Source organism: Nomia melanderi, chromosome 3 (assembly GCF_051020985.1).
Source record: "Nomia melanderi isolate GNS246 chromosome 3, iyNomMela1, whole genome shotgun sequence".
NCBI classification, from domain to species: domain Eukaryota; kingdom Metazoa; phylum Arthropoda; class Insecta; order Hymenoptera; family Halictidae; genus Nomia; species Nomia melanderi.
In genome coordinates, this window is record NC_135001.1 from 15,360,107 (window position 1) to 15,378,727 (window position 18,621).

An 18,621-nucleotide genomic window follows, 5' to 3' on the forward strand; every position below is an offset into this window, starting at 1 on the left:
AAATAAAAATACAGGAACAAAAAAGGGATATAAGTAATATAATTTTGAAAATATAAACGACCATAGTATAAAATGGCTGCAATATCACGAATTTCGTTTTTAAGGTACATTTAAATAACATGGATATTTTTTATAGCAAGGTTAATCGATTGCAAGAGAAGTACATAGATATGTATATATTTGTTGCCAAAAATACACGCTAATAAATAATAACTTGATAAATTCAATTTGTATATTTAAATATTTACTCCAACATTTAAATTTTGGCATTCCATTTTCATTCTTAATTTCAAAATTGTGTAACTACCTTCTTAGGAAACCACTTGCAAACTAAACTTATATTCATAGAACACGACTTACATACGCATGCGCGCTAGAAATTGGTCTCGCAAAATACTGATTTCGCCTTTATAAGAATTCTCCGTGCTTGGATTATAAGAGTGGAATGGACAAGTAGTAAATATTGTGTTCAATAGTATACAAATCGCATTTAAAAGTGTAATGTAGATAATGTATATGTATTATATTAAATTTTACCAATACCTCTAATATTTTTAATTTTCTCGATTTCGATGACTTCTCACTACCCTTTACATTTTCATTAATATTCCATGTAAGTGTATTTCATCTTATTATATTTCATATTAATTTTATTTCTTTCGTGTTTTTTTTTAATGTTCTCGCAAGAGGCGCTGTAAAATGTCTGACTAAACCAAGGAGGATACCTATCTATAGTTGTTATGACTGTACATAAAAATATATATTTAAATATGTGCGCTTGAAAAGGCTTTTTTAGTAAAACATATGTATAATTTGTGGTGCAGATTTTATACAATTTTGTACTTTGAACCTTTAAAAAAATTGTTGAATCATTGAGGAAGTTAAATAATAAGATCGGGTCATACTTAACGATTCAAAGTGTATCACTTACAATGTGCCGGATGATATTTCTTTCTTGGTTGCCGGTACACGATGTGACTTATATCTCGAAGATTTAACCTTTTATTTTTCAATGAGAAGAGGAAACGTTATTTCTTATTCCTAAGTACAAAGAGAACACTTTTTAAGTGACATTAAACTCTGTTCTTATCTCATGAATTTTGTTAATATGTTTTTAATGCATAATAAATGTGAAAAATTAATACAATCTGTGACACAGCTTATAGAAAAATAAAGTAAACTACGGTATATTGATGAATTTGGTTTAATCATAGCTCTACAGTATTCCATTATTAATATGTATGTATCTTGCTTCTGTAATATAATGATAATTTTGTATTAAACATATTCTTATGTATAAATATTGCAGTATAAAAATTTTGTTTGTAGCACCATGAACCATCTACACAGTAATTTAATTGCTGCTGCTATTGGTGTAACTGTTGGTGTTTTGAGCGCTGCTAGTATATTTATTTATCATAAAATTTTAGAAAATCAGCAGCATACGACTGTAACCTCTAATTTAGATGCTGCGAATAAAAGAATTGCTGAATTGCAAGAAGAATTAGAAACATTAAGGTAATAGTACAGTTTTATTAAAAGCATATAATTACTTTAATTTTATTTATAAAATTATAAGAGTTATATAAAATTTTTTATTAAATATTTATATTATTTATTTCATTTAAGGTTACAACGCAGTCAGCAGAAGAAGAAACGAAAAGTGACACAAAGATTTGCTTCTAATGATACTACGTACACTGCAACGGATAATGAAACCGATATTGATGCTTTTTCCACAGCGGATACAGATATTGGAGATGATGAATTTTACGACTGTTCTGATAGTGAAAGTATTATTGCTGAAAATGACATAAGGTTAGTTGACAATGTAAAAACAATAATATAAATGTGTTATACTTTTATGAATAACACATATGAGAATTTGCAATTTATTTTAGTAAACATATGAGTCCATTTTCTCAAGAAACATCTTAAGAACATTCCACTTATGTCATTTCTTTTATGACTTAAGCAAAATTGTCTGTAGTTTATTTGGGAAATTAGAATTTAATCATTTGGGCAAGTAAAATTATTTTAAAAATGTAGAAGGAAGAGATTATATATTCAGTAATACAGGCTCTCAAAGGAACTGAACCAATTGGATTTAATACTTAAGGAGATTGACAAGGATGAAAATGGAGATTTTGATAGCCAAACATATTATAAATTACAAACTTTGGTAAAATCTCATCATGATAATGTAAATGTAGTATGGAGGTTTGCAAGAGCATCTTATTATTATGCAGAGGCTACAATTACTTCTGATAAAAGGAAAATGATAATTCTTGAAGGTATGCATAAAATAATAAATTATTATTAAACACAATAAATATAAATAATATTTTATTATTAAAGGAATTGCACATTGCGAGAAAATTATTGACATTCAAAACGCAGATTTGTATAAGTGGTATGCTATACTCATAGGGTTAAATGGTGATTATTTATCGACAGCAGACAAAATAAAGAATGGTGTCCATTTTAAAAATTATGTATTAATGGCATTAGAAATGCAGCCTGATGATAAACAATTACATTACCTCCTTGGCAGATTTAAGTTCGAGATAGCAAATTTAACTTGGATTGAAAAAAAGGTTTATTCGTGATTTAATATATTAAATAATTCCAATATAATAGTCAAACTTTTGTTTTTAAATTAAGAAATTTTCTTTAAACTTGTTTAGGTAGCAGCAACATTATTTTCTGAAATTCCAAGTGCTACACATGAAGAAGCTCTCGATTGTTTTGAAACAGCGGCAAGACTTGGCAATAATACTCTCGATATACAGTTATTTATCAGCAAGTGTAATATTGCTCTAAAGCAATACTCACGTGCGATTAATTATCTTGATGAAATATTAACGCAACCCGCATTGACAACCGCAGATGAAAAAATACTTGCAGAAGCAAGAACACTTCTCAATAAATATTCAGGATATCGTTCATAGCAAAAAATAATATATTTGTACATCTGATTCATATTTAATACATTTGCAAACATTAGGATATTTATATGTATAAATACGAATACATTATATATTTATACATATAATGCAAATAAAATATAAACATACATATAAATAAAAAGCTTAGGCTATAGATAATACAAACAGCTATGTTAAACGGTTTATAACGAATAATTATATAATATGAAATACAGGTACTAAAGAAACATTTTATGTAATGTAACAGGTATTGTGACTTTTTATCTTTAATTAATTAAGGTTTTATAGAAGAATGTATCTAGAAAAGATCTGTTTAGAAAGGTACTCCATAGTAGTAACATTCTGTGAATAAATAAGATTATATACTTTTTTTAATACATTTTGATATATATATGTACGTATGTATGTATATTAATCAAAGCTATTGTGTTTGAGTACTATGAAAAACGTATAGAATTAATTTTTTTCATCATCACCATTGATATTAATATTTTACAATTATTAAGTAACATGAATTATAGAATACCATTTTGTGCAATTAATTCCCAATGAATTTTAAAGTATAAATAACTTGGACTATAAATGTTTAACTTTTGTTAACATCCCCTTCATTTAATACATTTATTGAAGTTATATATGATTGGTATTTGTATAATATAAATGTATATTGAATGATGGTATATACAATACTTGTTAAAAAATAATCTACCAATTATTCAAGATCTGTAAACACAATTATACTTATAAAACTGCCAGTAATTATAATTTAAAGAATCTTTCCACTTATATTACTATGTACATTCCTTAAAGATATTATAATTATTGTATTTTTTCTACGTTTAAATGCTGCATTAAAAAAAAATAATACTTAATTATTATTTTGTTTTTTGACAACCTACTGCATCAACAATATCACACTAAACCTTTTTAAATAATAAAAGTTAATCGATGTTTTTATATAATAATTTATATTTTTCACGCAATATTTTACAAATGAATTATAGATTGATTGAAATTTTTTAAATAAAGTTGTAAAGAAAAACAAGTCTTGCAATTTTATAGATAATTATAAATTTCCTCCCTATTTTAACAGATCAATAATGGTCCAGACAGCATCCCAGAGCTCAGTATCTACTGGGTGGAAAATGGGGTAGAAGGGGTGAAGCACATAGAAGCCCTTCTAGTAAGACAGAAGGGAAGCCAGAGAAAACATTTCAGAAGAGGTAGTTAATACTGAGAGCTTGTAAAAAGTGGTTCAATCAGAACATATACATGATAAGGTAAACTCTATTATTTAAAATGTTATAAAATCTAGATTCTGATTTTTACTTCAATTTATATTATTACTACAGAAAATACATTTTTCTCTTCCTTGTTACTATAATGAATATAAATTGTTTAGAAAATTATTTATAACAAATAAAATACAAATTTCTGTTTGTAAATGTTGATATTGGAATGAAAAATATTGTATTATAAAATTTTACTATTATATTTATTTTTTGCATATATGTAATATAAGATGCATTCTGTTTTGTTATTGTATTACTAATTATCTTTTTAACAATTTGATAATCAAGAAGTTAAAGAGACACATTGCAGTAATTAAAAAATATATAATAAGATATGGATTTACAATCCCTATACATGTATATAATAAATATATATTTAACTGTTTCTTTTTTAGATATCTTAAACATACTTTGTAATGCGTGGACTTTTACGTGGTACTTTATATTGTGCACTGTGGTATGGCAGTGTAGTGGCTGGCTTTTTATTTATTGCCTGTCCTATGTTACCACTGTTATTGTTTAGCCCACTAAAATTTCGAAAATGTAATGATTTTTTATTTTCCTGTTGGGAACTTTATTCCACGGTAAGTTAAATTAATTTGATTTCTTTCCTCTTTCCTATGGCTTGTAGAAATATATATTTTTCATAAAACTAATTGTTTGTTTGAAACTATGATTAGTCTATTCTCTGAATATTTTAGGCTCTTTTAAAAGTATTTGGTGTGAAAATTTTTGTGTCTGGGGATCACATATCTCCAGAAGAATCTGCTATACTTGTAATGAATCACAGAACACGAGTAGATTGGAATTTTTTATGGGCAGCAATGTATCAAGCGTGCTTACCCAGTGTAGCAACTCATAGATTAAAGTTTGTTTTAAAGGATCCTATAAGACATATTCCAGGTCCAGGTAATATAACAGTATTATTAAAAAATATGAAAAATGAAAGCTCACTACCGAAAATATTAAAAATATTTTAATTTCAAATTATATTATAACAATAAGTAATGGCTTTGTGTAATATTTTTTATACAGAATTTTAAAAAAACAAGTTTTTTCAAATATATTTGACATTTTGCTAGGCAATACCATTACTAATTATTGAAGTTATTTTAAAATTTAATTTTGAAATAGAAACATTGAAATGTTTATTTTATATTCTGTAATAAAAAAACATTGAATCTACAAAATAATATTTTTAAGGAACTAGAGAATTTTAAAGAAGTATTGTATGACAGGATGGATAATGCAAATGAATGGCTTCCTTTATATAACACGACGGTGGGAAGAAGATCAAAGTCGATTGTCGCACACCCTTGATTATTTAGTATCATTGGATAGGCGTTCTCAATTATTAATATTTCCGGAAGGTACAGACTTAACAAAAAGTAGCAAAGAAAAGTCAGACAGATACGCTTCAAAATACAAGTTGCCACAGTATTCCTTTACTCTTCATCCACGGACAACAGGATTCACTTATTTAGTTCATCATCTTCAACAAGCTAACTATCTTGATGCTGTTTATGACTTAACAATTGCATATCCAGACTATGTTCCACAGTCAGAATTAGATTTAATCAAAGGCAAATTACCATATGAAGTACATTTTCATATTAAAAGGATACCATCAGCTGATATGCCAACAGATGATATAGCATTAAGACAATGGTTAGAAGAAAGGTGGTATAACAAAGAAGAAGTTTTAAAACAATTTTACAAAAGAAAAACTTTTTCTACTGAAATTTGGCCTTTGACAAATATATACCCTTTACAAGTTGCATTAGGTTTTTGGAGTATCTTAACAGGTGAGTTATTAATTTTTATTAATTTTTTATAAGATTTATATTAAAAAATCTTGTTAATTTCAGGTGCTGCAATACTGTTGCTTATTATTTCTCCGTTATTTCAATTGTGGACACTGATCCTTTCGCTTTTCTTTGTTGCTCTATCATTTTTTACTACTGGTTTTAATCAACTTGAAATGGCATGGTACTGGCGTTGGAGAGCTTACTTGTTACATCAAAAGCATAGTTAGTAAAGTTTAAAATTATACTCATCAAAGTAAGTAAATTTAAATATTAACTTTCAATATTTATTTATTTATTCGATACTATGAATGTATCATAAAATTGAAAAATATTGATGTAATTATGACATTGAACCATATATAATTTGTTTAGTTTAAAAACTATGAGCAAAGGTCCTCAATTTCAAAAACTTGATATATTTTGAAATATAGTCTGATTTTGTATTAAAAATTTTACGAGATTAATATAATTTAAATTAGATTAAAACACATTGGAACATTTATTCAATAAACTGTGTTAGTAAATGCAAGACATGATTTAATAGTAACATAAACTATAAAGTATCATTGTAAAATGAATTAACACAAAGAATTGTTTTTTAATATTGACTGAACTAAACTGTGAAACATTATAATGATAATATTATAAAACCTTTATTACTATACATGAAATGAAAGAAAAACAATGAGGTTATGAGGTTAGTAGAAATTAATTTTAATATTTTAATAAGAATTAACCTTGTACAGTTTACCTTTTTAAATACTGCAGTGATACAGATATTTGACACTTTTAAATGCGAGTTGTAATAAAAAATTACAAATATTTCTTTATCTCAATTATTTTATAATGTTTACACTTTACTACTACGATTTTCCTGACAATATAAATTCATAACATTATCTATTTTATATTTTTATTTAAAATTCATTAATTCTTTAAAATAAAATATTATTGTTAATTAAAATTCTATAAACTAGTATCATTTCAACACATTTGATATTATCATTTATACCCAATATTTTCACTCTATACGTACGCATAAACGTACATATTTAGATTTCATTCACAAAATTAAGCAAGAGCATCTTTATATAAAACTAGGTTGTACTGAATTATGAGATGTGATTTATAACTAAACCAATACAAATGACCTATAATCATAAAAAAAATATTTTAAAATTATGTATAGAATATAATTTTAATTTATAATACAACAAAGCAAAAAATTTACAAAAATCATTCACACCACATTAACGTACGGATATGTTGTATGAGTGTAACAAACTGTTTAATAGAAATATTAATTCCGAAAATATTCTATAACTTGGAAACATTTCGTATACAAAACTGTTATTTACAAAATTATATGTTATATTTTGAACAAAATATATAGTTTTATTAACAATTTAATTTTTTTACATTATGATAATACTTCTATTTGATTGTACTGCAATATTTTTTAGGGAAATAGTTCTTTTTTTTTATCTTGTTGATATTATGAAACGAAACTAAAAAAATTTTGATAACATAACTTCCAAATGCGGATGTTTATTATAACTAATTGTAACAAATAATATATTTTGAACAATATTCATTTATTGGACAATATAATATTATTACGTTACATAATTTCATAAGTGTACATAAATTGATTGTAACAATGTTTTCGTATGAAACATACACACACACTTTTTAATAAAATAATATTGTGAGTAGAAATATTTTTGAATAGTATAATAACTGTCTATCTTTTCACTTACAAATGTAATTGAAATTATATTGAATTGACTTTTTTAGATTTACATGAAAATCGTCATAGCTTGACACAGTGCCTCATTGTCCTATATTTCAAAGTACAAATGTATTTACATATATGTTACAATAAAATTATGAAGCTTTGAAAAAAGTGAAAATTTAAACAATCTGAAACATTACTTAATTACGTACTTAATGTTTTCTGAAAAATTATTATCAATTAATATATTCGTAATTAAACCAGAATGCAATTATCAGTCTTATCATGTCAATCAGCGATTAACGACAAATTTTACAATATTTTCCATGTAATAAATTATTATTCTAATGATAAAAATATAAAAATAAAAAAATAAAATGTGTAGTACAGAATACAAATTTTAGATATTTGGATTTTAACATGGTAGCAAAAATGCTATTTTTCTATAGCTATAGAGATGTTATAAATATAAGTAAAAGTGAATTCATGTGCCAAAGAAACATATGTGTGTTAGTGTATGATTATAAACTTCATTTTGAAGTATGTACTTATATAGTTCTAAGAAATTGTTTATCTAAAATGTTTCTATTTCTCAAGTAATATAATTACAGCATTATAATAAAACTATTAATTAACTGGTAGATTAACAAATATAAATACAAATATTATCATTAGATTTGGAAAATATAATTTTCAGTTATAATTCGAATTATTATATTATCATATTTTTACAAAACGATTTCACACATAGTAGTTTGTATTATTTAGGTAATTTGTGGATTTATAATTCAATTTTGTTATTTTACATAATGGATTACTTTTTGTTATAAATTGTGGGTGACTCCAATGTAGGTTCGAAAAAAATGTTACATTACATTTTATATGTGAGAAATTTGCTGATATAAATTTAATGAATATAGACATCTTTTCATTCTTATAGGATCATGTATTTTTACATTTGAATCTCAAATTATAATATTTTAAAAATAAAACCATATAAATACATCTATTATGTAAAATAAAGAATTGTATTGAATTTAATGATGAACAGATTAAATGAATATATACTTCATGATGTCTTTATGTAATGTAATAAACAGAAGTATTGGTGCAGCATATGATTTATTTCATGAACTTTTATAACTATTGTAAAAATTATACTTTTTTCTATTATTTTCATCGTGAAGTATTATTTCTTTGAGTTAATGGTTTTCTCATTTTTAAATATGAATGAATTATATAAATAAAATTAATTAGGTTTTTTTTATACTGGCTAAAATAAAATAGTTTTTTTTAAGTGATTGCAATTTTTTTAATCAACTCATGTGTTTATGATAATTTATTTTTATTGTCTGTTTATAATTTAACTGTTTATTTATTATGGATAATTTTATTTATATACATGAAAAACGTTTTGTGTTTTAAGATTTCAACTTTTTTTATAAAATATAAAGATTATGCGAATAAATGTGCGATGTAAACATTTATTTCACTTAAAACTTTTTTTCTATGTGTTCAACTGTACCAATAATTTTGTGACTTATTCTATAAATGTTACATGGTTATGTGTATAATTATGTAGGATAGAGTTATATGTGTTACATACAAAATGTAAATTGTCATGTGATGGTTAATTATATATATTATTGTGTACAAACTTCTTATCGAATTGTACATGAATATACTATGAATTGTGAAGTTAATTGGTCACTAATATTTCTATATTCTCCTAATTTTTCACAGAATTATAATTAATTATTTATAGTAAATGTAACTTTATCTGAATCATGTGAAAAAGCTAATATAAATTATAAATATTTTGAATTTGTTTCATATTTTTTGTTGTTAAAATTCTTAGAGTAGTAAATTCGATTAAAAAATTATCGTGTTAATATAAATTTAATTTTTTTACCCTCTACACCAGGATCCCCTCTTAACAGAAGAAATTATAATTATAAATTACATAAATGTAAATACAAAAATAGATTTTTTTATAAAGTAAAAAATAACATTTATTCGCAAACATGTGTTATTTATTTATTTCATTAACAAATAATTACATATTTCCGTCATTAAATTAAGGATTATTTCAACTAACACTTTTGCCTGTAAAATGGATTTATTGGACTTGGTATAGGACTTGCTTTCAATACTCCTACTAATGGCTTTTTGTTTGCATCAAATGGAATTGATGGACTTTTTTGAACTTGAAGTATGTATTCTGATGTATGTTGAGCCGTATTACGTTGAAGAGCTATTTTCACTCGCTTTTTCGAATTCGAAAAGTTATTTACTTTATTTTGCTCTGGTAATTTATGTACTATCTCCTGTAACAAAAATATAATAACTATTAAAAAAGAGAAAATAAATTTAAGGATGAAGAAAATAGAAATATGTGTTACAAGTGTACATTTTTTTCACTTTCCACCTTTTTCACTACGGGTAACATCCATGCGGATAATCCACTACGAGAGTTCCTTCTTTGAAGACTTACACCCGATTTTTTATTAGTCTTCAAACATGATTCTTTACTACTATTAATTAAGGTCGCAGGTGCAGATAAAATTATATTATCTGAAACATCCCATCTGTTACAAATTTTAAGTTTTCCTTTCTTTTTAATTGGAGAAACATTCGCAGTTACGATTTTATTTTTTTTGAGTTTTACATTTTCAAATTCACTATTATTCTTAGCTACGACAAATGATTTTTTCTTTACTTTATAATTATTATCTTTTATATCTACTTTACAATTATTGGAAAGTTTTTCCTTTGTTTCATTTTCTTTTTTTTGTGGCACATGAATAATCATATCCGATACTTGTAAATTAGTGTGTACTTCATTGCAAGTATCGGTTATTTCATGTTTCTTTCTCTTCTTTATATTTTCGATAGCATCTGCTTTCACTGTCCTATTTTCATCATTAATATCTTCTGATTTTTCTTCGCTAAATGTATCCCTTTCATTTTCTATAACTTGCTTATTTCTTTTTCTCTTACGGTTCTTTTGCGTTGAATCAGAATATAATACTTTTTCGAAATTTAAAAGACGTATTGCAGCCGATTTTGCATCTGTATCTTTTTTTCGCGTATTTGGAATATTTATTTCCTTAATACCAAGAGGCATTCTGCCTTCTGACAGTTCTGTAAACCTGTAAATGTAATTTATTAAGAAATACAATTCTTTTATGTGTCTCTAAAAGTTACCCAGTTTTAAACTGATTATTACTTACTCTTTAATTAAACGATGTAATTGTCTACGTGACTTTGTTGTTGACGAAGGATGATATTTATATTGAGTTAACAGTGCTACAATCTTCTTAGCATTGAAAGGTATTTGTGACAATTCAACGTCTACTTTTCCAGCTCTTGGATCTAATAATTTTTCTGTATTATGGTTTAATTGATTTTGAGAAATCTTATCAGTTTCAATAGTATCACTGTGTTCTTGTTCTTCATCGGATACTTCAATTTTTTCTATATCATCAATGGAACCACTGGGGAAGCCAGCCTACATGTAACACATCTTAAATTATTTAAGTACAGTACAAACCAGTCTGTATGTCATGTACAGTGTGCTATATAAGTGCCACAAAATTCTTGTTATTAATATTTCTGTGACTTACTTCAATTTAGGAAATTAGGGACGTATAGTGAAAGTTGAGGGAAGTGTAAATATTACACCTACAATAACAAATTATCGACGTATTATCGCATAAAAACAAAAGAACAATAATTATCTGAAATGTTTTACAGATTGTATAATGTCAGTATAATATTTCAACTCTAGCAAAAAATGAACATTCTATTATTATCAAATAATACATTAACAAATAATCATTTTAAAAATACAGAAATGTTTAAAAATATTATTAATAGTGTTTAAAGAAAGTATTTTAAAAATGTCTCTGTTAATCTGGACAGTACAGCATTTTGTTTTTATGTAATTGAATATGGAGTAAAATTCTTTTTTCACAGCTGTAAAATAATTTAAGTTTTAATACTTACAACTTTCCAAGCTTGAAATTTTTCCTGGTAATCCATTCCCACATCTGATTGGAAGATTAAATATCTAAAAATGTGTCTCATAACATGCCTGATTTGCCGTTCATCATCCATTATTATAAAGTATGTAATAAATGGTTTAACAAGTTCTGTGACTACATCTTCTGGTACATTTCCACTACTTATCTATGAAATGAAATATTTTATATTTAGTATTAACGTATACTACTGAAATAAAATTTAACTATACATGAATGTTAGGCACATTACATTATCATCAAATAACGCAAATTTAATTTGTCTTTAAATATTAATTTTAAACATTAATAGTACCTTGGATAATTCTTCTAAAAATACTTCTGTTATATGCATTTTAAAACCAATACATATTTTTGGATTTAGGAAAAGCTTCTCTAGTATTTCTGTGAAACCTTTAATCCATTTCATGTCCCATGATCTTTCTTTACATTTTACAAATGCTTGACGAATCATTCTTCTTAGAAGCTATAAATAAGTATATAGAAATTAACAATTTTAATATACGCGCACACAAATTAAATAATAAAAATAAATTTTCTAGCTTACCATAGAAAATTTGTCTAATCTATATTGATCTATACCAAACCATTCTGTACCTAATGTTTGTAAAGCACACATAGTATAGCATAACACTACATCTTTAATATCAAAACAATGTACGATTTTACTAAGAGATTCTGCTAATTCCTCTTGGACTAAAGGTTTATCTGACATCCACATGCAATAAAATAATCCTTTCCATAATCGTGTGAAATCTGCCTCTGTAAATGCTAATAACAAAATATATTTTATTATTTCTATACTTTTTATTTTCATGTTCTTCTTCTCCTTCTTTTTATTTTTATTATTATTATTATTGCATTGCAAATTTTATGATTTTATGTTATATACGAATATGTGTAACATATTCATATGAATTCATATAAAAAAAAAATCTTATTATATATCATTTTAATAATATTTTACTTCAATTATGTAAAAATAACGTAATTAACATCAATCCTTCTTACCAAATGAACTTCTTGCACGAACTGTCAACCATTTCCTTAAATTTTTTAGTATTTTATCACGAATTCTTTTATCGTTACTTGATAATAACCGAGCAAATTTTATTTCTTGAGCAATAATAATTGTTCTTTTATTTTTATTATTTTCTGCATTTTCCTCCTTTTGTTTTTTATTTTCTAGTATTTGTTGCGTATACTTTTTACGAGGTGCACGTGTGCACCGTTGTGTTTTTTTAACCGCCATTCGCAATAATAATAGACTTTCTTAAATATTTGATGCTCTTTTTCCTATTTTAACAATGAACTGTTCATTTCTAACTCAGATTTCTTTTGTTTATATATATGTTTGAATAATGCAAATATTTAAATTTCATTTCACTTTTTCAATAAAAATCAACAAAACAAATTTAAGTAATAACTTCAGTTCTTTTAATGTGTCTAATATGGAATGGAACCGGTATTACATCCATAGAATATTCTTATACAGAAACGAAACTCTTGCGTTTTTTAGAAAGCAATGTGGGTCTAAATGTTCGGCTTTCATCTCAAATGCTCATCTCATTTCAGATACTAATTTGCTATTTGTCAATACAGTTACACGTAACCAATCAAAACCATAAACAAAATCCCTAGCAACAGATTTCTCCTACTCTTGTCCCGTACATATCTCCTGACCAATCCATAGTAAGTACTATCTGTTACTCAGGAGATGGCGAGCGAAAGGAATGCGGGTCTGATTAGTCAATTTTCATCTATCCTCATCTCAGTTTTTATGCTAATTTGTTATCGCCGATACAAGTTATATGTAAACTAGGGACGTCAAACTGGAAGCTTGCGAGTTCCATAGTGACTTTCTCCTCACGGAGAATCACCCTCTCCATACCTACTTTTACCTGTATTTGAACACTACATAGAGCTAAGTACAGTGCGTTACTGATGTGAACCGAGCCAGCCACTGGCTCAAAAGTGAAGAGGGGCAAGGGGATTCGGCCACACGCTCCACCTCAGCCCACGGCTCGGCTAGTAACAAAGGCATGCCGAAATGAATTCCGACATTTCACTTTTAACACGTTGAGTGCGGTGCCGATTTTGCTATATTTTCCGCTCAGGCGGCAGCGCGTGAGCATTTGATGCCGAACGCTAAACTACACGGCGCGACAAACGCAACAGACGATTCCTTTTTTTCACTGTTTCTTTTGTCGTTTGCACTGTGACAATGGCGCAGGCAATGCACATGTATACAATGTATAAACATAAGATAATGGGGTGGGGAATGCCAGAGAGACAAAAGTGCGAACACCAAGAAACGATCAGTCTGAAAAAGCCACGGGAGTACACTAAATTTTAACATAAATTTTTTAATTGTCATTAATAATTTAACCCTTTAAAATGCTGGTCTCATGCACCGATGTCGACCAAACGAGAAGTTCGCTGTCAGTCCCTAGAATCCACGCCGCCCAGACGAAAAGTCTACTGTCAGTCCCCAGGGACTGACGCCGCTTGAGCGGAAAGTTCACTGTCAGTCCCTAGGGACTGACGCAGCACTCAACGTGTTAACCCCTTGCGGTACTTTAACGAGTTTGACTCATGATAACAATTTTGGATCGAATATAAGTATCACGAGTCTGACTTGAGGTGACGAGTCAGATATCGTTCGCCATGATCATGGCCCGGATGTTGCCCGGTTAACACGTTCGCTACCGGCGCTTATTTCGCATCCCATTCAGAAAGCGCCATTGCGCTGTTCGGCTTCCTTTCGACCGTGTTTGTTTAAAAACCTCTGGTACTCAAACGGTTAATTTCATTTTCATTATGTAAAATATAGGGTTACAGCCGTCGCAAATATGTGACGCTGGTAGCGAACGTGTTAAATGGTATTGTAAAGGGTTAAGCTATAAGCCGGCAGGGTTCACGTCAATGAATATCTATATACACATACCGAATAGGGAGACCGAATGCGATGAATGGAGACGTAACGACAGAAAACAATATTCTCTATAGTTCCATCTTACTTCGTTCATTCGGTTTCGCTCCCGTCCTTTGTTATTGCTTTGTTATTACTGCACAGTATACAATCTCGAGCTCTATATACTAGAGTAGAGGTATACTTAGGAGAACGCTGATCGAGACCATTGACATAAGGGAAGGTAGACCGATATCATGTGGATTTTATTTTTCTCCATTTACACGGTTTCCCATGTAAAACACCATGATTTTATTCCAAGATTCCGATCTTACGTACAAATCGGAGGAGTGTAAATAAGGCGGACCAACGCGAATCAGATCAATTCAGATTTAACAGCGAAAAACCAATAGTTAAAATTCGTAATGAGCATTTTTTATTATAAATTTGTGATCAATATCATTAAGCTTCAATATCAGTAAATAAAGATTTTAAAAACATGAAAGATCCTCACAAAAAATCGTCATGAAAAATTGTACACAAAATCAACTTACACGTTATCTACACTGTTACGTCAATTTTGTTCAATGTATTACTGAAGAATAAACAAATAAATGCATTAGTACAATCCGTAAAATGTACGACTATAGCCGCCATTTTCGGCAATGAATTAATAGAGTCGGTTTTGTTTTGTTTACATACATTGTTTCATTTTGAAAATGATTTCCATGCGGAATAAGTAATTTTGTGTTTATCTGCAAGCAAATGCAGTTAAGTTGGGTATACAAGATGATTATTATTTCCAACATAACGACCCGAAGCATATTGCTCAGATAGTTCATGAGTGGATACTTTATCATGTTTCTCATTTTTTATGTACACCAGCTCAGAGTCCGAATATAAATCTTATAAAAAATTTGTGGGCAGAAATAGATAAAAGACTACGCAAACATGAAATTTCCAATAAACACTAAAAGAAAAAATTCTGGAAGTTTGGAATAGTGTTAAACCAAGCACCACTGTAAAATTAATAGAAATACTAAAAAAATTACTTCAAAATAATAAAGTTATGGTAATATGCAGACTTTTTTTATAAGACGTACTCCGGTATGAATATTTTTGTGGGCTATTATTACGTACTAAGACGGATTTTATCTGAGATGGAACGGTTTTTGGATCGCAGGTAGGATAAGGAAGAATGCAGTCACGTTCTTGGAATTCGACCCTTCTGACCATCGTGCACAATAGGGGTTCGCACTTTTCCGTTAAGAGCTGCACGTGTCCTTCCATGGCGCAGATGCTTACGCAAGTAAATGATTTCTTTGCTCCCTCGTGAGATCGATTTTCTAGGGTTGTAATATGCAGGATGAAACTTTTTTGGAGCAGTTTATAAAGCTTATTTTTTGTGCCATTGATAATGACAAATCAACGTTCTTCTGAACGATAAAAAATCAATGAAATGATCGTCAAATGTATCGCCCGGCGACGTTTGTTCGGTGTGCATGAAATCTCGTCCAATAGGAAAGCGAAGGATACGTGTGACTAAATATGTATATATCGGTTGCAGGAAAGACGGCAGATGGAAGGAATGTGGGTCTGAATGGTCGGAGTGGAAAGTGGCCCGTCCGTTGTCTCACGCATTTGGGGTTCGAGCGTCTGATTTGCTGAAGCAGTCACACACACCAATTCCACCGCGTCACGCATAGCACATAGTGAAAGCCCCCTCTTGCTCTTGTGCCGTCTCACATGACGACTTCTCTACAGACGTAGTACCCCCCAATTGTAATGGGCGTTGAATTCATGCTATAAAAGCGAGAGAATCGTATCGTCTTAGACAGTATCGTGTTGAATTTCTATCTCTTGCGATCGTCGAACTTGTTGTCAGTTGATTCATCGTACATTGGTTTTCCCGCGATAGAGCTGTACTTTGCTGTAAGATTCCTCATCTGCCATGCCGCCGAAAACCGCGGGAAAAGCCATGAAGAAAGCCGGGAAGGCGCAGAAGAACATCAGTATGAACAAATCCGATTCGAGTAAGAAGAAGAAGAAGAGGAGGGAGAGTTACGCGATTTACATTTACAAGGTTCTGAAGCAAGTACACCCGGACACCGGCGTCTCGAGCCGTGCTATGAGCATCATGAACAGCTTCGTCAACGATATATTCGAACGTATCGCTGCCGAAGCGTCCCGATTATCGCACTATAATAAACGCAGCACTATTACCTCGAGGGAGGTACAAACCGCGGTAAGACTGCTGTTACCTGGCGAGCTAGCGAAACATGCGGTCAGTGAGGGCACCAAAGCGGTTACTAAATATACAAGTTCAAAATGAAACGTAATTCGACTCTGATGGATGCAGCTTGTTATTCGAGCCACTAGACAAACGGCCCTTTTTAGGGCCACCAAGTGTTTTTCTCGTAGGAACTTCTCGTTTCTGTTCATGTTTTTTTATGTTTGGTAAAGTTACTTTATTACCATTATCTCTTTGTTTAAAGTACTGCAATTTTACTCCATTATAGTACTAGAGTTATATTCGATTGGGATAGTATTAATGTTAACTTCTTGCTCTTATAACTTCTCTTACAACTATACTTACCAGAATCACTTTATTATTATTATCTATATTTGACGAGCAAGAAACTACTGTCACACTGTAAGTTTAATTTACTCGGAAACTATTTATTCTCAAGATCGTTTCCAATATTCAATGTTTTTAAGGTATCAATAATCGCGAAACAAAAAAATCGAAACCAGCCATGTTGACTGGTATAGTAGATCTAGTGTTAAAAGAGATTTTTTCGAAATTTTTTAATGCAATTATTAGGAAACTAAAAGTTTACATAGAATACGCTGTATATTCTATGATACAGATGGCCCAAGGACCACTTTTCTTTTGCTACGTTACTGAATGGCTTCTGTATACCCAATTAGGCTCTAACGATTGCAGTCGAATTCCTCCTCTTTTAATCAGCACGCATTCACATAGATAAGTTGTACTTGCATTTTGTCGTGAGTACGGCTACAGTACGACTACATTAAGTATGCAGGTATAGACGGTTGAGAAGTTGCCGCGGGACTCCAGTTCCCTATCTATGTTCTATAACCTCACTGACTTTGATAAAACCAAATTTAATATTTTTTAAACAATATATATATATATATTTTTTTTTTTAAATGTTACCGCCGAGAAAATGCTATTTTACTCAAAATGGTTCCAATTTAACTTATGAACATTATCAGAATAAATAAAATTGTACTTAATCTCATTTTTGCTTTCTATTTATGAATTTGGTTAAACATTGATTATAATGTGAAATACAACAGTAACGTATTTTGTATATAGGAGACTCTGAAAGTCGTTGTACGTTTAAATTATTTGATGGCCCTAAAAAGGGCTGATTGTGAAGATCTTTCTCCTTTCTGCTCACGTGTTCTAACCTCCAAAACCGTACAGGGTCCTGCCTTGTCGTTTCAAAGCATATACGACATCCATAGCTGTGACGGTTTTCCTCTTCGCATGTTCAGTGTAAGTAACAGCATCGCGAATAACATTCTCCAAGAATACTTTCAACACGCCACGCGTTTCTTCATAGATCAAGCCGCTGATTCGCTTGACACCACCTCTTCTTGCTAGTCTTCGAATAGCAGGCTTGGTGATGCCTTGGATGTTATCACGCAAGACTTTCCTATGTCTCTTCGCACCTCCCTTTCCCAAACCTTTCCCACCTTTTCCACGACCAGACATCTTCGATCAGAAACGTCTTACAGATTCGAAGCCGGAGCGAGTTGTGGTTTAAACATTTTCCGAGAGGGCACTTTTATGTAATCACGAGCCAACTACCCCCTCCATGTTCCAACGGTCGTTTTGAAGCATCTGTCGCAAC

General features: G+C 29.4%; 5 protein-coding genes across 10 annotated transcripts; 3 read left to right on the plus strand and 2 right to left on the minus strand.

Annotated features, from left to right (window-relative positions):
- The first annotated feature begins 383 nt into the window (after positions 1 to 383).
- LOC116431718 (regulator of microtubule dynamics protein 1) lies at positions 384 to 3,820 on the plus strand. Of its 2 annotated transcripts, none has more exons than XM_031987535.2 (6): positions 384 to 613; positions 1,330 to 1,518; positions 1,630 to 1,818; positions 2,080 to 2,294; positions 2,359 to 2,597; positions 2,688 to 3,820. In XM_031987535.2, the coding sequence occupies exons 2-6, from the start codon at positions 1,334 to 1,336 to the stop codon at positions 2,949 to 2,951; spliced, it is 1,092 nt and encodes a 363-aa protein (XP_031843395.1). In that variant the 5' UTR covers positions 384 to 613; positions 1,330 to 1,333; the 3' UTR covers positions 2,952 to 3,820. The 2 variants fall into 2 exon arrangements, with proteins under 2 accessions (XP_031843395.1, XP_031843394.1); XM_031987534.2 differs by lacking the exon at positions 384 to 613 and adding an exon at positions 699 to 1,239.
- A 188-nt stretch (positions 3,821 to 4,008) lies between these two features.
- LOC116431712 (lysocardiolipin acyltransferase 1) lies at positions 4,009 to 10,175 on the plus strand. Of its 2 annotated transcripts, XR_012998286.1 has the most exons (6): positions 4,009 to 4,228; positions 4,636 to 4,824; positions 4,942 to 5,149; positions 5,479 to 6,045; positions 6,109 to 7,756; positions 7,846 to 10,175. XR_012998286.1 is itself a non-coding variant. In XM_031987520.2 (5 exons), the coding sequence occupies exons 2-5, from the start codon at positions 4,657 to 4,659 to the stop codon at positions 6,273 to 6,275; spliced, it is 1,110 nt and encodes a 369-aa protein (XP_031843380.1). In that variant the 5' UTR covers positions 4,009 to 4,228; positions 4,636 to 4,656; the 3' UTR covers positions 6,276 to 10,175. The 2 variants fall into 2 exon arrangements, 1 of the variants encoding a protein (XP_031843380.1); XM_031987520.2 differs by having other exon boundaries at positions 6,109 to 10,175.
- On the minus strand, positions 9,795 to 13,323 carry Nnp-1 (Ribosomal RNA processing protein 1 homolog Nnp-1). Of its 4 annotated transcripts, none has more exons than XM_031987528.2 (7): positions 12,838 to 13,323; positions 12,374 to 12,597; positions 12,122 to 12,292; positions 11,792 to 11,974; positions 11,017 to 11,294; positions 10,212 to 10,935; positions 9,795 to 10,110 (listed from the first exon to the last, which is right to left on the minus strand). In XM_031987528.2, the coding sequence occupies exons 1-7, from the start codon at positions 13,076 to 13,078 to the stop codon at positions 9,877 to 9,879; spliced, it is 2,055 nt and encodes a 684-aa protein (XP_031843388.2). In that variant the 5' UTR covers positions 13,079 to 13,323; the 3' UTR covers positions 9,795 to 9,876. The 4 variants fall into 4 exon arrangements, with proteins under 4 accessions (XP_031843388.2, XP_031843387.2, XP_076222426.1 ...); XM_031987527.2 differs by having other exon boundaries at positions 10,194 to 10,935; XM_076366311.1 differs by having other exon boundaries at positions 9,976 to 10,110; positions 10,186 to 10,935.
- A 2,707-nt stretch (positions 13,324 to 16,030) lies between these two features.
- LOC143174295 (histone H2B-like) lies at positions 16,031 to 17,288 on the plus strand. The gene is made up of 2 exons (XM_076365308.1): positions 16,031 to 16,046; positions 16,305 to 17,288. The coding sequence occupies exon 2, from the start codon at positions 16,689 to 16,691 to the stop codon at positions 17,067 to 17,069; it is 381 nt and encodes a 126-aa protein (XP_076221423.1). The 5' UTR covers positions 16,031 to 16,046; positions 16,305 to 16,688; the 3' UTR covers positions 17,070 to 17,288.
- Positions 17,289 to 18,005: 717 nt separating this feature from the next.
- On the minus strand, positions 18,006 to 18,564 carry LOC143174296 (histone H4). The gene has a single exon (XM_076365309.1). It carries the CDS (start codon positions 18,480 to 18,482, stop codon positions 18,171 to 18,173), a length of 312 nt encoding a protein of 103 aa, XP_076221424.1. The 5' UTR covers positions 18,483 to 18,564; the 3' UTR covers positions 18,006 to 18,170.
- Positions 18,565 to 18,621: the final 57 nt, after the last annotated feature.